This window comes from Coenobita brevimanus, chromosome 97, assembly GCF_032717465.1.
Source record: "Coenobita brevimanus isolate Jiangsu-jjx chromosome 97, ASM3271746v2, whole genome shotgun sequence".
Taxonomy (NCBI): Eukaryota; Metazoa; Arthropoda; class Malacostraca; order Decapoda; family Coenobitidae; genus Coenobita; species Coenobita brevimanus.
In genome coordinates this window covers 17,559,086-17,581,035 of record NC_137050.1, presented here as the reverse complement: position 1 = coordinate 17,581,035, position 21,950 = coordinate 17,559,086, and the positions used below count along the sequence as shown (strand labels likewise).

General features: G+C 39.1%; 1 protein-coding gene across 1 annotated transcript in view; it reads left to right on the top strand.

Moving 5' to 3' along the window:
* Positions 1 to 21,950, top strand: part of LOC145413616 (uncharacterized) — a 569,601-nt gene that overhangs the window by 116,539 nt on the left and 431,112 nt on the right. Inside the window, exon 7 of the mRNA XM_080283270.1 lies at positions 13,053 to 13,257. Coding sequence (XP_080139396.1) covers positions 13,053 to 13,257 — 205 coding nt within the window. The remainder of the gene's footprint in view (positions 1 to 13,052; positions 13,258 to 21,950) is intronic.

Here is a 21,950-nt window from a genome sequence, read left to right as displayed (position 1 = left end):
TGTATTTCAATCAAACCTTTACTTCATCCTATGTTTTCAGTTTATATGTATATATATATATATATATATATATTTTTTTTTTTTATAGAAAAAATGAACATTTTTTTTTTTTTTTTTTTTTTTTAAATAACAGAATGGAGGAAAGAAAAACAAATGGGGAAAAAAATAATTCATACACCAGATTACTGGTGTCCTCTGTTCATAAAATATCTGTAACAGTTAGACTTGAACAGTTGTGGTTGAAATTTGGAGGAAAACAACTCTGGGGAAGCGAGTTCCAGAGAGATGCAGTTCGGGGAATGAAAGAATTCTGATAGGCAGAAGTTCTGCAATATGGTTGAGTGACATTCCAGTCATGAGCGCTACCAGATGCCCGTGTAGCACGAGGGAAGGCATGGAGAGGTGGCACCATGGACGCAACTTCGTCTGAGCATTTGCCAAAAATATCTGTAAAATAATGCAAGGGAGGCAACATTCCTTCTTACTTGCAGGGGAGGTAGTTTATATGTAATGGCAGGGTTGTTAATGATTCTAACAGCTTTATTCTGAATTTTGTCTAGTTGTCTTAATGCAACCTCTCCACAACCATTCCACAAGGGTGAGCAATATTCAAGCTGAGAGCGCACATGACTCTTATAAATTATAGCTAACTGCTCATCGGCGAAGAAGTTACGGACTCTGTACAATAATCCAAGTTTCTTTGAGGCGGTTTTAGCAAGTGATCTGACATGAGAGGTCCAGCTGAGGGCACTGTTAAGTGAGACACCAAGAATTTCAATACTTTTGGAGATGGGAATATTAGTAGCACTGAAGGTAATGTACGAATCTGGCAATATCTGTCTATTAGTAAACTGTATATATTTAGTTTTACTAGCATTAAAAGAGACAAGGTTGTTTTGTCCCCATTCACTGATTGTAGATAGATCTTGATTTATGGAGATGGCTGTACTGAGTTGAGAGGTAGAGATATTAGACTTTGTAAATGGATGTCTGAGTGTGAATGAACTATGTAGTGTTGAGTCATCTGCATATGAGTGAATGGGATTGTGAGTGACAGATAAGAGATCATTAATATGAACCAGAAATTGGGTTGGCGCCAGAACTGATCCCTGGGGGCACGCCGGCGTTAATTGAGTGGAAATTCGAATATACATCATCTACTTTTACTCTTATTTTCCTGTCACTAAGATAAGAAGAAATCAAAGGAACAAAAGACGTTAGTCCATAGCAAGGGAGTTTGGACAGCAGGGAACGGTGCCATACTCTGTCGAAAGCTTTAGAGATATCAAGAGCTACTGCATGAGTTTCTCCAAAAAGATCAATTGATTGATGGATGGTATGAGTTAAGAGATTGAGTATGTCAATGGTGGATCTTTCGTGGCGAAAACCGTATTGTCTATCACTAATTAAGTTGTTGGATTCAAGATGTTTAACAATATGCTTATTAATTAAAGTTTCAAATACCTTACCAAGAGAAGATGTGACAGCTATTGGTCTGTAATTGGAGGGGTCAGACGAACTTCCTTTCTTCGGAACTGGGTGGATATTGGCTTCTTTCCATGAATTTGGGAATAAAGAAGTACGTATGCATAGTCTGAATAATTTAGCTAGGACAGAGGCAAGTTCAGGGGAACACTTTTTCAAAACAATTGGCGGAATTCCATCTGGGCCTGGAGCTTTGTTGGTAGGTAAATTGTCTAGGATGGATTTTACAAATCTTGTCTGTATTTTAAGTGGGGCAATTTCGGGAGAATCAAGTTCCAGTACTGAGACATTCTGGCTGGTATCATCTATGGTAGAGTTTCTGCAAAGGTACTAGCAAAGATATCTGCTTTCCCACGTGGGTCATTTGTAATATTGCCATCTGAAGATTTTAGTGGGGGAATGGAAGATGACTTGTTAAAGTTATTATTGAAAGAATTAAGAGTTGACCAGAATATTCTATTGTCATTAGGGTTGTTAAGTAGTTTTGATGCTTGCTTTTGAAGAAAGTTTGATTTAGATAGATTTAATACAGCTTTTGCATGATTTCTAGCAATTTTAAATTGGGAGAGTGATTCAGATGTTTTTGATTTTAAGTAAGAGTTATATGCTAATGACTTTTGGGCTGTTGCTCTGGCACAATTGCCATCAAACCATTTTGGAGAGTTTGATCTTTTAGTGAATTGTTGACTTGGTATGAATAAATCCATACCAGCTAGTATTAAGTCAAAAATGTGGGACTGGGTAGAATTGGGATCACTAGAGAAGAAAGACTGCCATGGAACATCAGCAAGATAATTTCTAAATCCATCCCAGTCTGCCCTGTCAAAGTGCCATCGGGTCACCCTGACAGGTTCGGAATGGGGAGGTGTAGGAGGGTTAACTAATGAGGCTTTGATGAGATTGTGGTCAGAGGATCCAAGTGGTGACAGTACCTCTATCCTGTATTGATCTGGATTATTTGTCAAGAATAAATCCAAGAGATGGGCATTATGGTCAGGATTATCAGGTATTCTGGTTGGTTGCTTTACCAACTGGGTGAGATTAAACGATTCCGCAAACAGCTCGCATTCTAGACCAGCGTCGTCAGTCCGGGCAGAATGCAATAACCATTCAACATTGTGTATGTTAAAATCACCCAAAATGGTAATTTCATTGCCAAGGGCAAGGTCAAGGTTACTCAACTGAGTGGATATGGAATCAAATACACTGGGTTCCGAAGAAGCATTGGGGGAACGATAAACTACACAGATATATTTGGTAATGTTTTGGCAATTTAATTTATATAATGAGTAATCAAAACTGGATGAAGTGAAGTTTAAAATAGTGTCAACTGCATATTGGGATTTGATATAACAACAGGTGCCGCCCTTGTTTCGAAAGTTTGTAAGGAGATGGTAACCGGGAAAACAAAATGGAGATATATCGGTAGAGGGTGAGATTTGTGGTTCTGTGAGGAAAAGGGCCAAAGGGGATATGGACTGAAGGAAAAATGAACTGAGTTTATATTTGTGGTAAGGCCGCGGATGTTGGTAGAGGATGGAGGTCTGAAGAAGGTATTGAGGTGGAGAAGGATGATGAGCCCGAGGATCTGTATATGACGCATGAGGGTGGTGAAGTACTCATCCATGAGGTGAGTTAAAATGCTACAGGGCCGAAATGGGTTTGATAACTAGATTTATGGCCACCCCTTTTATTGATATATCTGGCATATAGATAGATAGACTAAGACCACAAATGTTTTTATATGAATAAGTAAGAATAAGGCAGTGCTTTGAACTGGCTGTATTCTCCGCTGACGAGTATGACCGGAGAGTTAGATTACTGGTGGAGAAGCGAAAAAGTATGGTGCATGAATGAATCCATGAGTATTAAGCTCTAAGGAATTGTCTGAGATGTGAAGATGAAAGTAAGAAAGATAGCATGGAACATCAGGACTGGAATTTGAGAAGATCAGGTTCGTGCTGTGAATCAAATAGCTATGGGTATTGGAATTCAGATAAGTAGTAGCATGTTATATGGAAGATGTGCAGATTGCTGGGAGGAAGGTAGAGTCCAAGATTGGAAGTCAGATATAATTATCCCCCTGTACAATGGAAAGGGGGGCATAGATTAAGTATATTCTGTCTACAATGGGTGAGGTGTAGGAAAAGTATATGGAATAGGCATACTTATTGACAAGTCAAGGAAATAACATATGGAATTAGTTGGAGAAGAACAGGGATATCAGGAAGGGAAGAGGTTATGTAGATCAGATATTCATTCTTAGATCTTTGGTGAAAAAGTTTCACATTGGAATGATAACAATATAAAGATATTCATGTATTTATATACGTGGAGAAAGCATATGACAGGGTGGATAAACAAAGATTGAAGTGTCAAAGTATTAAGAATATATGGAGTAGATGCGAAGCTGCTAAGAGAGTATACAAAGTATGTACAGTATAAGGGTACCAGAGAGTGTGGATAGTGAAATGAGTGAACTTTTCTGTTTGAACAGAGGGATGAAGCAAGAATGTGTCATGTCTCCATGGTTGTTCAATCTGTAAATGGATGGTTATAAAAAGAGATACAAGGTAGGGCAGTGGATGTTGGAGTGGCCCTAAGTGAGAAAAGGCAGTGTATGGAAATTCCCTGTACTGTTGTTTGCAGATGATACTGTGTTGTTAAGTGAAGATGAAGGGGAGCTGCATGGCTTGGTGGATATTTGGCAAAGTATGTAAAAACGGAATCTAAAAGTGAATGTAGGGAAGCAGTAAAGTTAATAGTCTTTGAAAGAAGTGAAGTCAATAAATGTACAGTGATATGATATAAAATAGGAAGTCATTCCCATACTGATGTTATAAGCTAGATCTTAAGTGCAAAGGCTTTGGGAAGATCATACCGCAGGGCGTCATATTTGTGATTCTGTTTATATTTGAATTCATAATATGTGTTTAGTGGTGCATAACCTATCATGTACTACAGGTGTAATAAACTCAGTTCTGCTAATGTCACCTACGCCCATCCACTGTTGACAATTTAGCCATTTTATTCTCCTGTCCTTATTTATCCCTATTACCCTACATATGACCAGCTGAGCTGCAAGATAAGTGCTCAAATGCTGAGGAGTGATATATTTCCACTCATTTTAGCCATTGAAATGTGCCTTTGCCCTATTCTTATACAAAATAATATATAAGAGAAAAGGTAATCTGATACTGGCATACATCTATGGAATGGAGCTAATTAATACCTGGCAACACCTCACATACTATGTTGAGTTTAAATTATATTTCCCCTTGAAATATGCCGTACCTGTTCTCATGATCTATCTATCTATCTATCTATTGCCAGACACCATAATCCATGCATGGCCATTTAACACTGAGTTAGTTGTTTTACAGGGAGGGGCATAACCACCAGCCACTTGCTGACACGTAGGAAGCATATGGTTATATGGTTACCACCCAGCAATGTAAATGGTTTCTTCAGCTTACAGAAGCCATTTGACTTGTCACTCAACTGTATAAGCCACCTGTACTTGAGGAAAGAAAAAGAATAAGAAGTGACAGGAAAGATAGGAGAAATAGGAAGAGGAGGGCAGCACAACACACATGATAAGAAGTGGGCAGCACTACATCAAGTGACTGGATGGTGGTACAGTACCATACACATATCGTTCTATAATAAAAATATATATAGAAGAGGATATAGATGTATATTTTCTGGAACTACCTAATTTAATTATGTATTGTCTAGATTTCCTGCCAATCATTTCATAGCATATATATTAGCAGCTGTCACCATGCTGGTCTTGAGTGTCCTGTAGGCAGTGATATCATTCAGTTTACTGTTGTCTTCGAGATAAACCACGTTGGATTGTGCATATCCAATACTTATTAGCCCCATGCAAAGGTATGACCTAACCAAATAAACCTCGTGTGGAAACATAATACTTGTCGACTGAGGAATTAATAAATAATTTATCACTTTGGATTATGCAGTCCTACACATCTTCAATTAGATGTAAATATACTTTCACAATGTAAACAACAGTGTAATCCACATATGAATGTAAATGTGAATAACAGTGGAAAATAGTTTTATAAGTTACTGCAAGTGACAGTGCATAACAGAGTATAAATAAAATAGAAATTTAAATAATGTAAATAAAATGTGAGCCTATTTAAGTACTTGCGTAGTGTGATGATAAGGATGAGGTTATATACAAGTGCTTGAAATATAGGTACAGCAGGAAGAAAGGTTGCTGGTTCTTTGAAAGTAGTGATAAAAAACAGGGAAGTGAGCATGGAAGTGAAAGAGTTACTACATGACACTATTGTGATACCAACTCTAACGTACGGAAGTGAAGCTTGGACGTTGCTGGAAGGTATACCTGATAAACATAAGTGGGAGCAGTGGAAATTTATGTATTTAAGAGGAGCCTGTGGACTCACATGGAGAGACAGGCGCATTATGATCTATATAAGAGCGTTGTGGTGTGGATGTGGATGTAATAGGAAGCGTTATAGAACACACTGAGGTGGCTTTGGCCATGTGGAGAGGACTTGCATGATCAAGACTAAAGAGAGTGTATTATTGGATGGGAAAGAGGGAGGAGGGAGGATAACTGGGGTGGAGGTACAGAGAGGGGGGTATGATAAACAGGGAATATATGCACAGGGTGACTTATATTTGTTTCATGCATGCCACCCCAAACGGGATTGAGGCATCTGGCATAGATAGATAGATAGATAGTAATAAAATAGAGAATGTAAATAGAATTAAGGTAAATAAGTAGTAACATAAGAATACAAGTATATGTACTAGGAGAAATAAAAGTGAAAGTGACAGATTCGTTCTCCAACGATTTATATACGAATTGAGTGCTATGTATTTTACTGAAGAAATCCTACAGTGACAATAAACTACTATTACTGAAGGAAACTTATGGATAAAGACTGCAGATATATATGAGTGTTATATACTTGTGGTGATATATTTATGAATAACAAATGACAGAATACCAGCGATGACACTGAAGTATCGTATGCACTTTCATTTTTATTACTTTCACAGTGTTCATCGTTTGGAAGGTATGACATTCAAACTATTTGAAAATTGCTTGAATAGTGTTTCTAGTGATAATATCAGGCTGTGGTACACCTCATACTAAGGGTGCAGGGAAGTGTAAAGTGGAGACTATATTACCCAACTTCATAATTTGGTGTATCTCCACAAGTCCTCCTCTCTAAGCTCAACAAACACCCAGAAAGCTGAAAGTATGGTGTCATATGGAATGACATTTGTAGTGCTATAATATGTTTACTCTAATATATTTTTGAGCAAGTTCTGTCTGTAGGCGTGAATATCCTGCGCAGGACCAGGAAAAAACACTCTAGTTTAGAGTTAAGTACTTGGGTAGCTGATGAGTAAGGATGGAAATTTGGAGGGTGAAGTGCTTAATGAAGTAAAACATTTGCTGGTTCCATGAAAGTAGAATAGAAACAGCAGTGAGCATGGAAGTGAAAAATTACTACATGACAGTGTGATACCAACTTTGTATCGTGCATTACCTTGTTGGAGGGATAGATGTCAAGTGTGAGAGCAGTGGAAGTGAGTTATTTGAAAGGAGCATGTGGAATCACATGGAGAAACAGACTGACAAATGAGATATAGAAGGAGAGTTATGGTGTGGATGTGGATGTGATAGGAAGAATTATAGAAACACAATGAGCTTTGGCCATGTGGAGAGGACCTGGAGAGTAGAGACATGAGGAGAGTGTATGTGAGTGCCAAACAGAAATCAAGGATGAGATGGAGGATTATATATATTAGAGAGACGTGTAACCTGGAAGCAGGGCATATGACATTCAGGGCGACATGGAGCGATTTGTTTGTGGTCATTTTAAGGATTAAGATGTCTGGCAACAGATAGAATGACCTGTCACCAGAAAAGTATATAAACAGAATCATTGGAGGCATTTAAGGATTGCTCACCAACATTAGAGTTTATTTAATTAAAGAAACAGGGAAGTGAGCATGGATGTGAAAAAGTTACAACATGACAGTATTGTGATACCCTAACTCCATATACCTTGTTGGAGGGACAGAAGTGTGAGCAGTGGAAATGAGTTATTTGAGAGGAGAATGTGGAGTCTGGGAGAAACCATGACGAATGAGGAAGTGAAGGAGCACTGTGGTGTGGATGTGGATGTGATAGGAAGAATTAGGAGAAACACAGTGAGGTATTTGGTCATGTGGAGGAGTAGAGACTGATGAGGACAGTGTATGTACAGGGGGAAAGGGAGGGTGAGCCAAGGATGAGGTGAGGATTGAAGAGGTATGTGATAAGGGGTGTGAGCTAGCAGGGCAATGAAATGGTACAGGGCAACATATGATTTGTTTTGTGGTCACCCATTACAGGATTAAGGTGTCTGGCAACAGATAGATGCACTTGTCTCAGATATATATATACCTCTAGGCCTTCAACTGTCTACTGACCAACATTAGAGTGACTACATGCGCATAACATATCACACCTTCTATTCACATCTTTAGTAATGGCCGCTGCAATCTCACAATCAAATGAGGTGGTATCTCGGATTGCCACCACCGGCAGGGTAGGCTGGAGGCACAGGTCCTCCTCAAGCGACTGTGCCGGCAGCGACTGTTGCTATTTCCGGAATGCTCGTCGGCGAAGAGGTGACGGTGCGGCCTTATTCTTTACCAACATCCGCGGCCTTACCACAAATTTAAACTCAGTTCATTTTTTCCTTCAGTCCATATCCCCTTTGGCCCTTTTCCTCACAGAACCACAAATCTCACCCTCTACCGATATATCTCCATTTTGTTTTCCCGGTTACCATCTCCTTACAAACTTTCGAAACAAGGGCGGCACCTGTTGTTATATCAAATCCCAATATGCAGTTGATACTATTTTAAACTTCACTTCATCCAGTTTTGATTACTCATTATATAAATTAAATTGCCAAAACATTACCAAATATATCTGTGTAGTTTATCGTTCCCCCAATGCTTCTTCGGAACCCAGTGTATTTGATTCCATATCCACTCAGTTGAGTAACCTTGACCTTGCCCTTGGCAATGAAATTACCATTTTGGGTGATTTTAACATACACAATGTTGAATGGTTATTGCATTCTGCCCGGACTGACGACGCTGGTCTAGAGTGCTAGCTGTTTGCAGATAGGTTTAATCTCCACCCAGTTGGTAAAGCAATAACCAGAATACCTGGTAATCCCGGCCATAATGCCCATCTCTTGGATTTATTCTTGACAAATAATCCAGGTCAATACAGGATAGAGGTACTGTCACCACTTGGATCCTCTGACCACAATCTCATCAAAGCCTCTTTAATTGGCCCTCCTACACCTCCCCATTCCAAACCTGTCAGGGTGACCCAATAGCACTTTGACAGGGCAGACTGGGATGGATTTAGAAATTATCTTGCTGATGTTCCATGGCAGGTCTTTCTTCTCTAGTGATCCCAATTCTCACCCAGTCCCACATTTGCGACTTCATACTAGCTGGTATGGATTTATTCATACCAAGTCAACAATTCACTAAAAGATCAAACTCTCCAAAATGGTTTGATGGCAAGATTGTGTCAGAGCAACAGCCCAAAAGTCATTTAGCATATAACTCTTACTTAAAAATCAAAAACATCTGAAGATCACTCTCCCAATTTAAAATTGCTAGAAATCATGCCAAAATCTATCTATCTATCTGTATAATCCCGCAAGGGTGGCCTTCAAGGGTGACATGACAAACGCCTCCAAGTCACTCTGTCACCCACCACTTTGACTACCCTCCCCCAACCTCACCCCCACCTCCCTCATATACCTCTCAACTCCAAATCCCTCCTCATCACTCGGATCTACCCCTCCTCTCCCTCTCCCTCCCTCCACCTCACCTACATACACCCTCTTAGTCAGTCTTTCATTCTCCATTCTCTCCACATGTCCAAACCACCTCAGTGTAAAAGCTGTATTAAATCTATCTAAATCAAACTTTCTTCAAAAGCAAGCATCAAAACTACTTAACAACCCTAATGACAATAGAATATTCTGGTCAGCCTTTAACTTTAATTCTTTCAATAATAACTTTAACAAGTCATCTTCATTCCCCCACTAAAATCTTCAGATGGCAATGATACACAATGACCCACATTGGGAAAGCAGATATCTTTGCTAGTACCTTTGCAAGAAACTCTACCATTGATGATACCAGCCAGAATGTCTCAGTACTGGAACTTGATTCTCCCGAAATTGCCCCACTTAAAATACAGACAAGATTTGTAAAATCCATCCTAGACAATTTACCTACCAAAAAAGCTCCAGGCCCAGATGGAATTCCGCCAATTGTTTTGAAAAAGTGTTCCCCTGAACTTGCCTCTGTCCTAGCTAAATTATTCAGACTATGCATCGCACCTTCTTTTTTTATTCCCAAATTCATGGAAAGAGGCCAATATCCACCCAGTTCGAAGAAAGGAAGTTCGTCTGACCCCTCCAATTACGGACCAATAGCTGTCACATCTTCTCTTGGTAAGGTATTTGAAACTTTAATTAATAAGCATATTGTTAAACATCTTTAATCCAACAACTTAATTAGTGATAGACCAATACGGTTTTCTGCCGCGAAAGATCCACCATTGACATACTCAATCTCTTAACTCATACCATCCATCAATCAATTGAAAGTCTTTTTGGAGAAACTCATGCAGTAGCTCTTGATATCTCTAAAGCTTTCGACCAGAGTATGGCACCGTTCCACTGCTGTCCAAACTCCCTTGCTATGGACTAACGTCTTTTGTTCCTTTGATTTCTTCTTATCTTAGTGACAGGAGAAATAAGAGTAAAAGTAGATGAGTGTATATTCGGAACTTCCACTCAATTAACACCGGCGTGCCTCAGAGGATCAGTTCTGGCGCCAACCCTATTTCTGGTTCATATTAATAGTCTCTTATCTGTCACTCACAATCCCATTCACTCATATGCAGATGACTCAAGCACTACATAGTTCATTCACACACCTCAGACATCCAATTACAAAGTCTAATATCTCTACCCTCTCAAGCTCAGTACAGCCATCTCCATAAATCAGGATCTATCTACAGTCAAGTGAATGGGGGACAAAACAACCTATGCTCTACTTTTTAATGCTAGTAAAACTAAATATATACAGGATTTACTAATAATAGACAGATATTACCAGATTAGTACATTACCTTCCAGTACTACTAATATTCCCATCTCCAAAAGTATTGGAAATTCTTGGTGTCTCCTTAACAGTGCCCATCAGCTGGACCTCTCATGTCAGATCACATGCTAAAACCGCCTCAAAGAAACTTGGATTATTGTACAAGTCCGTAACTTCTTCGCCGATGAGCAGTTAGCTATAATTTATAAGAGTGCGTGTATTGCTCTCAGACTTGAATATTGCTCACCCTTGCAATGGAATGGTTGTGGCGAGGTTGCATTAAAGACAACTAGACAAAATTCAGAATAAAGCTGTTAGAATCATTAACAACACTGCCATTTACATATAAACTACACTCTCCCTGCAAGTAAGAAGGAGAATGTTGCCTCCCTTGCATTATTTTACAGATATTTTTTTGGCAAATGCTCAGACGAAGTTGCGTCCATAGTGCCACCCTCTCCATACCTTCCCTCGTGCTACATATGGGCATCTGGTAGCGCTCTCATGACTGGAATGTCACTCAATCATATTGCAGAACTTTTCCCTATCAGAATTCTTTCATTCCCCAGACTGCATCTCTCTGGAACTCGCTTCCCAGAGTTGTTATTTTCCTCCAAATTTCAACCTCCACCACAACTGTTCAAGTCTAACTGTTACAGATAATTTATGAACAGAGGACACCCAGTAATCTGATGTATGGATTATTTTTTTCCCCCATTTGTTTTTTTCCCTTCCTCCGTTCTGTTATTAAAAAAAAAAAAAAAAAATGTATATATATATATATATATATATATATATGTATGTATATATATATATATATATATATATATATATATATATATATATATATATATGTACATATAATAGTTACGGCAAAGTGCCACATAGGATGAAGTAAAGGTTACTGAGGTAGCTGAAATACTTAAAACGGTGATCCATCCATCTATCATCCAAACCTACGTTGCCTCACGAGAAGCAAAGGAGCCTGGGGCTAGGCAAGTTGGTCCTGACGTTTAAGATGAGAGTGACCAGCCTCACTCATCCCTGAGTGGCTTTATGTGACCAATAACCCAACCATCCGTTGGATATAAACCTTCACCGGGTTGGAGTGCCACGATTACCCACTAAATAATTTCATAAATTAAGATGTTATGTGCACTCTATTTTTTAGTTTTTCACTTCTGTTTGTTGTATTTCCTTCCTTACAGTTACAATGTGTGTGAATGAATAGCTTGTTTATATGAATCACACACAAAAGAGAAATATGAAAAGAAACATGGGCAGGCGGTTTGGTGTATGTTAAGATTGTGTGGCTTGCTTCACCAGGCATGCTGTTGACAGCACTTTCACATTAGCTGGGAAAAAGGGTGAAGATGATGCTAATGATGATATGTATTTTTCCCACTAATGTATTACTAAATTCTGTGTGCTGATCTACAGCAGTTTTTTGTGGTATGAGGTTCTGACTTGTACTGATGATCTTGGAATATGACAGACTTCAAAAACATCATGCAGCAGCCTACCTGTACATACTTCAACAATACAGATGACTAGAACAGTGACTCATAAAGCATGTGTAAAATGAGCATTACTTTCTGCACTCCAAAGAGACCAGAATTTCTGACCTAGAGGCATCAAATACATACCGGTACATGATTTTTTCTTAAAACTGGTATCCTTAGTGCAAAGGCCCCTGTAAACTCAGTCCTTTGAAAACTCTTACAAAGACTGCCTTGGGTCAGCAGAAACAAAAATTTAAAACAGTTTACATTACATTACCTGTATTCTGCTGCAGTTATTGCTGCATGTCCAATGGCTGGAAACCTGCAGGCATGGAAAACCCCAAAAAGCAGAGACCTAAAAACTATAACAGTATTTACAAAGCAAGACCACATGGTGTTTATTGCTTCTGGACAATATCCATGCGGCCTTTAAAATTTTACCATCATCCCTCACCAGTGAGGAAAAAAAGTAGTCCTCAACATACAGAATACCTTAGAAAAAATAGTCCTTCCATCACCCATCATCATACTGCAAAATCCTGTGGCCACCACTTCCACATAAAATGTTTTAACCATATCTTACAAGAACGGTGTATAAGAATACCTTTATATCTCATTAAAACTCTCCTTCTTAGAGAGACGAGAGTTCACCCTGCCAAATTGCAATGTGGATATAATTGTTTTACTGATGGCCTCTTTTCTGCCCATGATAGACGTATTATATCTTACTTGTATTATTTTACCTTTAAATTAGTTACTTAATAGTTCCAGACACTCCTGATTCTGTAGTAAAGAATTGGATGATGAATGGATAGAATTTTATTGGTACTGTATTGTCTGTTTATGATTATTTTTGCCCATCAGACTGATGGCTCACAATGGTGAGATCAACACTTTGCGTGGTAATGTTAACTTGATGAAGGCTCGAGAGGGTGTGATGAAGAGTGCTGAATATGGTGATGAATTATCCAAGCTCTATCCGGTGGTGGAACCCAACCTCTCGGACTCCGGTGCTGTTGACTGCTGCCTTGAGTTTCTTGTCATGGCTGGTGGACGCAGTTTGCCTGAGGTATGTCACCACTGAATGGGAATGATAGTGTGTTACTTTGGACGTATGGTCTTACGGCTTGGATTGAAATGAAGTTTATTCTATTTGATGTGGTTCAGGAAGTGGATTAGGTTTAATTTAGAAAGATTGCTGGAAGTTGCAGAAATTTAATGTGCCTTATCTTGATTTAGATAGGTTACCAAGTAACTTGTGAGTGATTAATTTGTCAGTTTGACTCCATTTTCATTTAGATTGGCTAAGATTGTTCGTTTAGACTTATTTATGGTTAAAATTGTTAGTTTAGGTTTATTGTAGGTCAGATATGAAAGATGTAAATGAATGAATGAGTGGCAGTTTTCTTCTTAAAAATGAGATAATGGTGTGTGATCCCCTATGCTTGTTTAGTTTTGATATAGAGGAGGTTATGAGAGAAGTAAAAACATGAGTTGTGGAAACAGGATTGATGCTTGTGAAGATTGGTGAGAGATGGAGTACTGTATTTCCAGTGTGATGTATACAGATGGTGAATGAGATCTTTTGCTGAGTAGTTCAGAATTTTATGAATGTGTCAGTGTAGCGATGTCTGATGTAAGTTAAGCAAGCAATGGTTGTTAATAGAGATGACCCAGTGTGATTTGCTGAATAACTGTGAAAAGGAAGTGGAAAAAAGACTGACTCTAGTAAACGAAGTGGCCAGTGGTATGAAAGCTTTGATATGGAACAGAAAGTTGAATACAGTAATCCTTCCACTATCCGATGTAATAGAACCAAAGGCAAGTCCGGAAAGTGGTCCCATCCAGAAAGTGAGTCCCTGGCTCCTGGACTGATACTTACGATTTCTAACCCAGACTGACTTTGAAAGCCTCATAAATAATTCCCTACTGGACATGCATAGCACCTATTTAAACCTATTTAAGACCCTGTTCACACCAATAATGGACATAAAGAATGAAATAAATGAAAAGGAACCAAAGAATGAGGAATTACAAGTGACTGTACCTCGGCCAGGATACTTACAGCACGTCTGTGGCCACCTTCTCTAAGGCTTTGGCAGTGGTGAAAATGCTCTTGAAGTACGTACAGTAATCCAGTGTTGTGCTGCACTTACAGTAATTCTTTGCACTGTGAGTTAAAATTGTTTAACACTGCACATTGTTAATTGCACCACGCCAATTTCAACCGCCAGTTTCAACCGCCAATTTGCACTCCACAGTTAATCCTTTGCACTCTGCATTCTGGTATGATAACACTGCACAACACTGGAAATTCCCGTGTGGTCTAGTGGCAAGGTATTGCAGTTTATTCACTGTTTATTCACAGAAAATGAGCACATGCACTATCCATTGCAAGCATTTACTGTACTCGTGAGCGCAGTTAAGCAGTAACTGGTGGTGAGGGAGGAGCAAGGTTGCCAGATCGGAGCTTGGCCACATTACCACACTCCTCAATTTTCATTACCAAATTTAACTTTTCATTACCAAATTCGTAAAGCTAGCATTTATTCTTCACGAATTATATATACAAGTGGAAATAAATGTAATCACTCTCCTTATAATTAACAGCACGTTGATTATTTTCATGCTATGTAGCGAGCAGATTAATCAGAAACAGCAGACTATCCACCATCTCCATCCTGTGTATCCTCATACATGTGAAAAATCCATTTGGTAATGCATTATTCTGATTCATTAAAAAGCAAATTTTTCATTATCAAATTGGTCCACATTTGGTAATGGAAAAATACCAAATGACAACCCTAACAGGGGAGGGGGGAGGAAGGAAGGGTTGAAGGGGCCTTGGTGTAAACAGCTGTTCGGCGCCACGAGGCAATTTCAAATTACGGATGGGAAAAAAATCGGATTTTGGGGGGATTTTTTTTCTTTTTTTGGGCCAGTTTTGGGTTCCAAAGGTCCAGGCCCATAATGTCCGGTAAGTGGGGTGTCCGGAAAGTGGACGTCTGGATAGCATAGGGATTACTGTATTGTGTATATCTATCTGTCACTCAGGGTGCATATATGTAAAGCTCTGTGGAAGCTGAACAAAGCTTAATTTGTGGGTGTTAAGCATTGGTATGGCCTGTGTAGGAAAAGTCCAGAGTGAGAAGTGAAAATTGAATTATTGACAAATATTTGTGCACTGCATGGATAGAACAGAAATGCAGAAATTCATGAAATATGCGGAGGAATAAAGTCTGTGTGTTAAAGAGTACAAGAGTGTTTAGTTAAATGACAGGTGTAATGAAATGAGTGTGTGTAACTGAGATTGAAGGTAAGAGTATACATAGATGACGAATCAGAAGCTTGTTATGGTAAGTGAATATGTGAGAAAGCAAGGTATTAAAGATGATGATGCAAAATAACTGATAAAATATAGAAGTGCATTGATGAATTACATATAAAATATAGAAGTGCATTGATGAATTACATACAGTATAGAGATGCACATACCCAGGTTTGGACTTCCTTTTTAGCTTTATTATTGGAGTGACTGCCGTAAGATGAAGTTTGCATGGGAAATGGAGCCGAGAAATTCAAAGACACTAAAGATCACAGTAATAGATGCCTGACCATTTTTGTTGGAATTATTGGTAGCTTTTCCTAGATTTTTTTTTTTCCCCATCTCATTAGTGATAGTTAAAAGTTAGGTTAGAATGATAATTATGATGCTTAAAGCCTGTTTTTCAGATTTTCTTTGTTTACTTGAATTATCATTTTGTGAATGAGGCTAACAGTAATAAAAAATGTAATGCTGTGTATATGACCCAGATGCAATGTTCACTGTGGAACAAGGAGGCACCAAGAAGGTATCATTCATCACTAAATAATTACATTACAGTACTGTATTACTTTACTGACTATAACACTGATTATTCAATTGTATCCGAGAAAATGAAACTGGCTACTAGCAGATATCCAGAAATGTATCTTACCTTTCCAAAATATTTTAGCAGCCATGGTGTTTTTAGCAAGTGCCCAATTATCTTTGTTATCCAAGAAAGAGTAGATTGTAATGTATTTGCTCTAGCATGTAAAATACTTGCATTACTAATGGTTGATGAACGTACAGTACCCTCGCATCCAACACGGTAATATTGTCATGCACAGGTCCCGTGTTGGACCAAAAACATGGACAAACAACAGAGCTTATGGGGAAAAATGAATTATGTCAGCAACCCTAGGAAAAGTCACCCTAAATACCTACCATATACCTTTACATATATTGGTACTACTGTAATTATAATAAATGGTGCTGTACTATGAATGATGCCTAACCTTTTAGGATAGTGTTGGTGGGCTTGCTGGGAATGGAAGGTGGTATCTGAGGCTGTAGGTAGTCCTACTGGGATGGCTGCTGGTGTCACTAGTGGGCAATGGCTGCTGCTCCTCCTCAACCTCCTTCATAAATCCCGCAAAATCACACTCAGAATCACTATCCTCATCCACATCCATGGAAAGTCCTGCTTCTGCCTGTCCTAGCACTCCGTAAGCCTTCTCTGCTGCCAGGATCTTGTCTTGATTTTTTATTATGGTCCTCACGCTGGTTTCATTCACGTCGTAGGCCTTGGTGATGTCCACTTTCCTCTCCCTTTTCTTCTTCCTCTCGATGATTTCTAGCTTGGTGGCCTGAGGGAGGTGCTGCTGCTTCTTGGGGTTCTCAGAAGGCTTCCTACGCATCGTAAGCAGGATGAAATGCAGTTGCAAGGGCAGAAAATGCAGCGAGAAAAAAGCACCTTCCAATGCGAATTATTTGACTGAGTGGCACTGTGGCGGGAGAAATTTAAACAAAACATCATGTGAGAGCAGAAGCATTTTTGATTGGGCGACATCATGATCACGTCAAGATAGCGGGTGGGGGAGGCAACTTGATCAGAGGTTTTGATTGGCTGTCAGCATCACAGGAATGTCCAGTATGACCGTGTTGGACCGGGGGTGATCGTGTTAGAGGCGAACTCTGCGGATTTCGCCCACTTCTCAGAGCTCCGTGCCTGTTATGCTAATGCACCCATGTTACAGTAATTAAATTGTATTAAATTGTACTAATTTTTTGCTCTCCGTGCTGGACGTGAATCATGTTGGACAAACACGTGTTGGATGCGAGGGTACTGTATGTGATGTGTGTAGAATGGATAAGACAATAATATAAAGATTAATGAAAGGTGTGGGATAAGGAAGCTTGTTGATAGCAAAGTAAAAATGTTTTTAGATAGTACAATAATGTGGAGAGCATGAATGTAGTTGGGGTGGTGAAATTGGTATCTGTGAGTAAGTTTGAAAGTGGGAGATGTGGTAGACCAGTAAGAAAGTGGATGGATATAGTAAATTTGTTTGTGAAAAGGCCAGGTATGATAGCTAAGGAAACTGAGGAATTAACAGATGATCAAGTTAATTGGATGGATTTTTTTTTTTTTTTATATATATATAAATACCAGAACAGAGGAAGTAAAAACGAGTGAATAAGAAAGATGATCCATACACCAGATTACTGGCATCTTCCATTCATAAAAAATCTTTAACAGTTGGACCTGAACAGCTGTAGGTTGAAGTATGGGGTAAACAACTCTGGACAAGCAAGTTCCAAAAAGATGCAGTTGGGGGAATAAAAGAATTCTGATAGGCAGAAGTTCTGCAATATGGCTGTGTGACATTCCAGTCATGAGTGCTACCAGATGCCCGTGTAGCATGAGGGAAGGCATGGAGGGGTGGCATAATGGACATAACTTCGTCTGAGCATTTGCCATAAAAGTATCTGTAAAACAATGCAAGGGAGGAAACATTCCTCCTTACTTGTAGGGGAGGTAGTTTATTTGTAACAGCAGGGTTATTGATAATTCCAACAACTTTGTTCTGAATTTTGTCTAGTTGTTTTAGTGCAACCTCCCATCATCCTCCCACAAGGGTGAGCAATGTTCTAGTTGAGAGCGCACATGACTCTGATAAATTATAGCTAACTGCTCGTCAGTGAAGAAGTTACAGACTCTGTACAATAATCCAAGTTTCTTTGAGGTGTTTTTAGCAAGTGATCTGACATGAGAGGTCCAGCTGAGGGTGTTGTAAAGTGAAACACCGAGAATTTCAATACTTTTGAAAATGGGAATATTAGTAGCATTGAAGGTAAAATACAAATCTGGCACTATCTGTCTATTAGTAAATTGTATATATTTGGTTTTACTAGCATTAAATGAGACAAGGTTATTTTGTCCCCGTTCAGTGATCTTAAATAAGTCTTGATTTATGGCGATGGCCGCACAGAGTTGAGAGTTAGAGATACAGTATTAAAATTTGTGAATGGATGTTTGAGTGTGAATGAACTGTGAAGTGTTGAGTCATCTGCATACAAATGACTAGGACTGTGGGTGACAGGTAAAAGATAATTGATATGAACTAGGAATGGGATTGGTGCCAGAACTGATCCTTGTGGCTTGCCAGCATTAATTGAGTGGAAATTGGAATATACCTCATCTACTTTTCTGCATATTTTTCTGTTGCTAAGACATGAGGAAAGCAGAGGAACAAAAGATGTTAGTCCATAGCATGGGAGTTTGGATAGCAGGGAATGGTGTCACACTGTCAAAGGCTTTAGAAATATCAAGGACTACTGCATGAGTTTATCTGTGTTGGTCAGTTGATTGAGGGATGGTATGAGTCAGGAGATTGAGTATGTCAATGGTGGATCTTTCATGGCACTAATTAAGTTGTTGGAGTCACAGTGTTTGACAGTGTGCTTATTAATTACAATTTCAAATACTTTACCAAGAGAAGATATGTTAATTGTTGGTCTGTTATCGGAGAGGTCAGAGGAACTTCCTTTCTTTGGAATTGGGTGGATATTGGCTTCTCCCATGAAATAGTGAATGAAGAAGTACGTATGCATAGTCTGAATAATTTAGCTAGAACAGAGGCAGATTCTGAGGAGCACTTTTTCAAAAAAGTTGGAGGAATTCCATCTGGGCCTGGAGCTTTGGTTGGTTGGTAAATTGTCTAGGATGAATTCTACGTATCTAGTCTGTATTTTAAATGGAACAAGTTCGGGAAAGTGAAGTTCTAGCACTGGGACGTTCTGGCTGACTTCCTCTGTGGTAGTATCTCTGGCAAATGTACTGGCAAGGATATTCGCTTTACCATGCAGGTTGTTTGTAATGTTACTGTCTGAAGATTTTAGTGGGGGACTTGTTCAAGTTACTGAAATAATCGAGAGTTGACCAGAATATTCTGTTGTCATTAGGATTGTCAAGTAGTTTTGAAGCTTGGTTTTGAAGAAATTTTAATTTAGTGAGATTTATTACTGCTTTTGTATGGTTTCTAGCATTTTTAAATTGGCAGTGATTCATATGTTATTTTTATTTTAAGTAAGAGTTATATGCCAATGGCTTTTGGGCCATTGCTCTGGCACAGTTGCTATCAAACCATTTTGGAGAGTTAAATATTTTAGTGAACTGTTGACTTGGTATGAATAAATCCATACCAGCTAGTATTGAGTCATTAATGTGGGACTGGGTAGAACTGGGATCACTAGAGAAGAAACACTGCCATGGAATGTTACCAAGATAATTTCTAAATCCATCCCAGTTTTCCATATCAGAGTGCCATCAGGTCACCCTGATGAGGTTCAGAACGGGGAGGTTTGGGGGAGCCGACTAATGAGGCTTTGATGAGCTTGTGGTTGGAGGATCCTAGTGGTGATAGTACTTCTGTCCTGCATTGATCTGGATTGTTTGTCAGGAATATATCCAAGAGATTGGCATTATGGTCAGGATTATTTGCTATTCTGGTTGGTTGCTTTACCAACTGCATGAGATTGAATGATTCTGCAGACAGCTCACACTCTAGACCAGGATCGTCAGTCTTGGCAGAGTGCAATAACCATTCTACATTATGTACGTTAAAATCACCCAAAATGGTATTTTCAGTGCTAAGGATAAGGTTAAGGTTACTCAGCTGTGTAGATATGGAGACAAATACACTAAGTTCTGAAGAAGCATTGGGGGAGTGAACAGACTACACAGATATACTGTATTTGGTAATACAGTAGAAGTCCGATTTTTCGGCATCTATGGGACCAGGCTAGTGCCGAAAAATCAAAATTGCCGAATTATCAAAAACCCTACCCACTCAATACCTTATATGTTTCGATGAACACTATCATCACTACTCATATCATTACAAATGTGTTTGGAGAGAGTACTGTATACTGCTTGATACTGTACAATACATTAATGAATACAGTACTATACATGAATATGAAAAATAAAGAAATTAGTGAACATACTGTATATAAATGTAACGGTACAGTAGGCCTACAAGTTCACATGCACTTACCTAAACTTATAGTAGGTTCCTTATTTACATATGTACAATAGAATGGGTTGATTGGAGTCTGCTACTGCTGGAAGAAGTCCCCAGCAATAGAGGGTCCTCATGGAGAATTTCAAGACTGGCGAAAAAAATTGGGAAAATCTGCCGAACGATCAGAGATTTTCTTAAATGGGACTATTTCTCAAAACTGCCGAAATGTCAGATTTGCCGGGGAATTGGATGCCGAAGAATTAGACTTTTACTGTATATGGATAATGTAGTTTGTACTGTGAGTAATCAAAATTAGTTGAAATTTTAAACAGTATCAACTGCAGATTCAGACTTGACATAACAACAGGTACCACCCTTGCAGTGGAAATTTGTGAGGAGATGGTAACCAGGAAAACAAAATGGGGATATTTCAATTGAGGGAGAGATTTGGGGTTCTGTGAGGAATAGGGCTAGAGGAGATAAGGATTGCAGGATTGTATGTCAGGAGAAACACATAGCAAAAGTCAGACACACCTTTTTTTATTTAATATGATGTCAGTCGAATGACCACTTGACACATCTATGTAAAGTGCATCTATAAAAAGATATATATACAGTATATATGTATATATATATATTTATATATATAAACAAGAAGCCTCAGACAAGGACTGACCAAACGATGACGACCCAGAACCGGACAAAGGACTTGGTAATGGCTACATGGAATGTAAGAGGAGCGAATGATGAGGTGAAAGGGAGAGATTGTCCAGGTGCTTGAGGGTGCAAAAGTGGATGTATGTGGAATGACTGAAACAAAATGGAGAGGAGAAAGTGTGAGAGAATGGGAGTATGGATGGGGTATATGTGCAGGAGTAGGTGAGAATGAGAGGGGAAAGGAACGAGTGTGTATAATTGTGAGTAAAAGATGGACGAAGAGCATAAGACAGTATGGATCAAGGATTGTGTAGGTAAAGTTGAAAGTTGGAATACAAATGTGGGCGATTTTGTGTGTGTGTATGCGCCAACGCAAGATCGTGCTAGCAGAGTGAGAGAGGAGTTCTGGACAAATGTGGAAGTGTGCATGGAAAAGTTTGGAAGGAATGAGAGAATGTTTTTGATCGGTGATATGAATGGTAAAGTAGGGAATGTGAAGGTGGATGGAATAGTTGGTGAGTGGGGTGTGCCTGCTGAGATAGATGAGAATGGCAGTGCGTTAGTGGACATTTGTGCTGGGAGGGGGCTGGTGATAGCCAATACCCTCTTCAGGCATAAATAATCCACAGCTATACATGGCGAGTGATGAGAAGGGTGGGTGGTGAACTGAATGAAAGGAAGGCAATGATTGATTATGTGTGTGTGGATGAAAGGATGCGAAGATGTGTAATGGATGCAAGAGCTTATAGAGGATGGGGGAGTGGACTTTCTGAC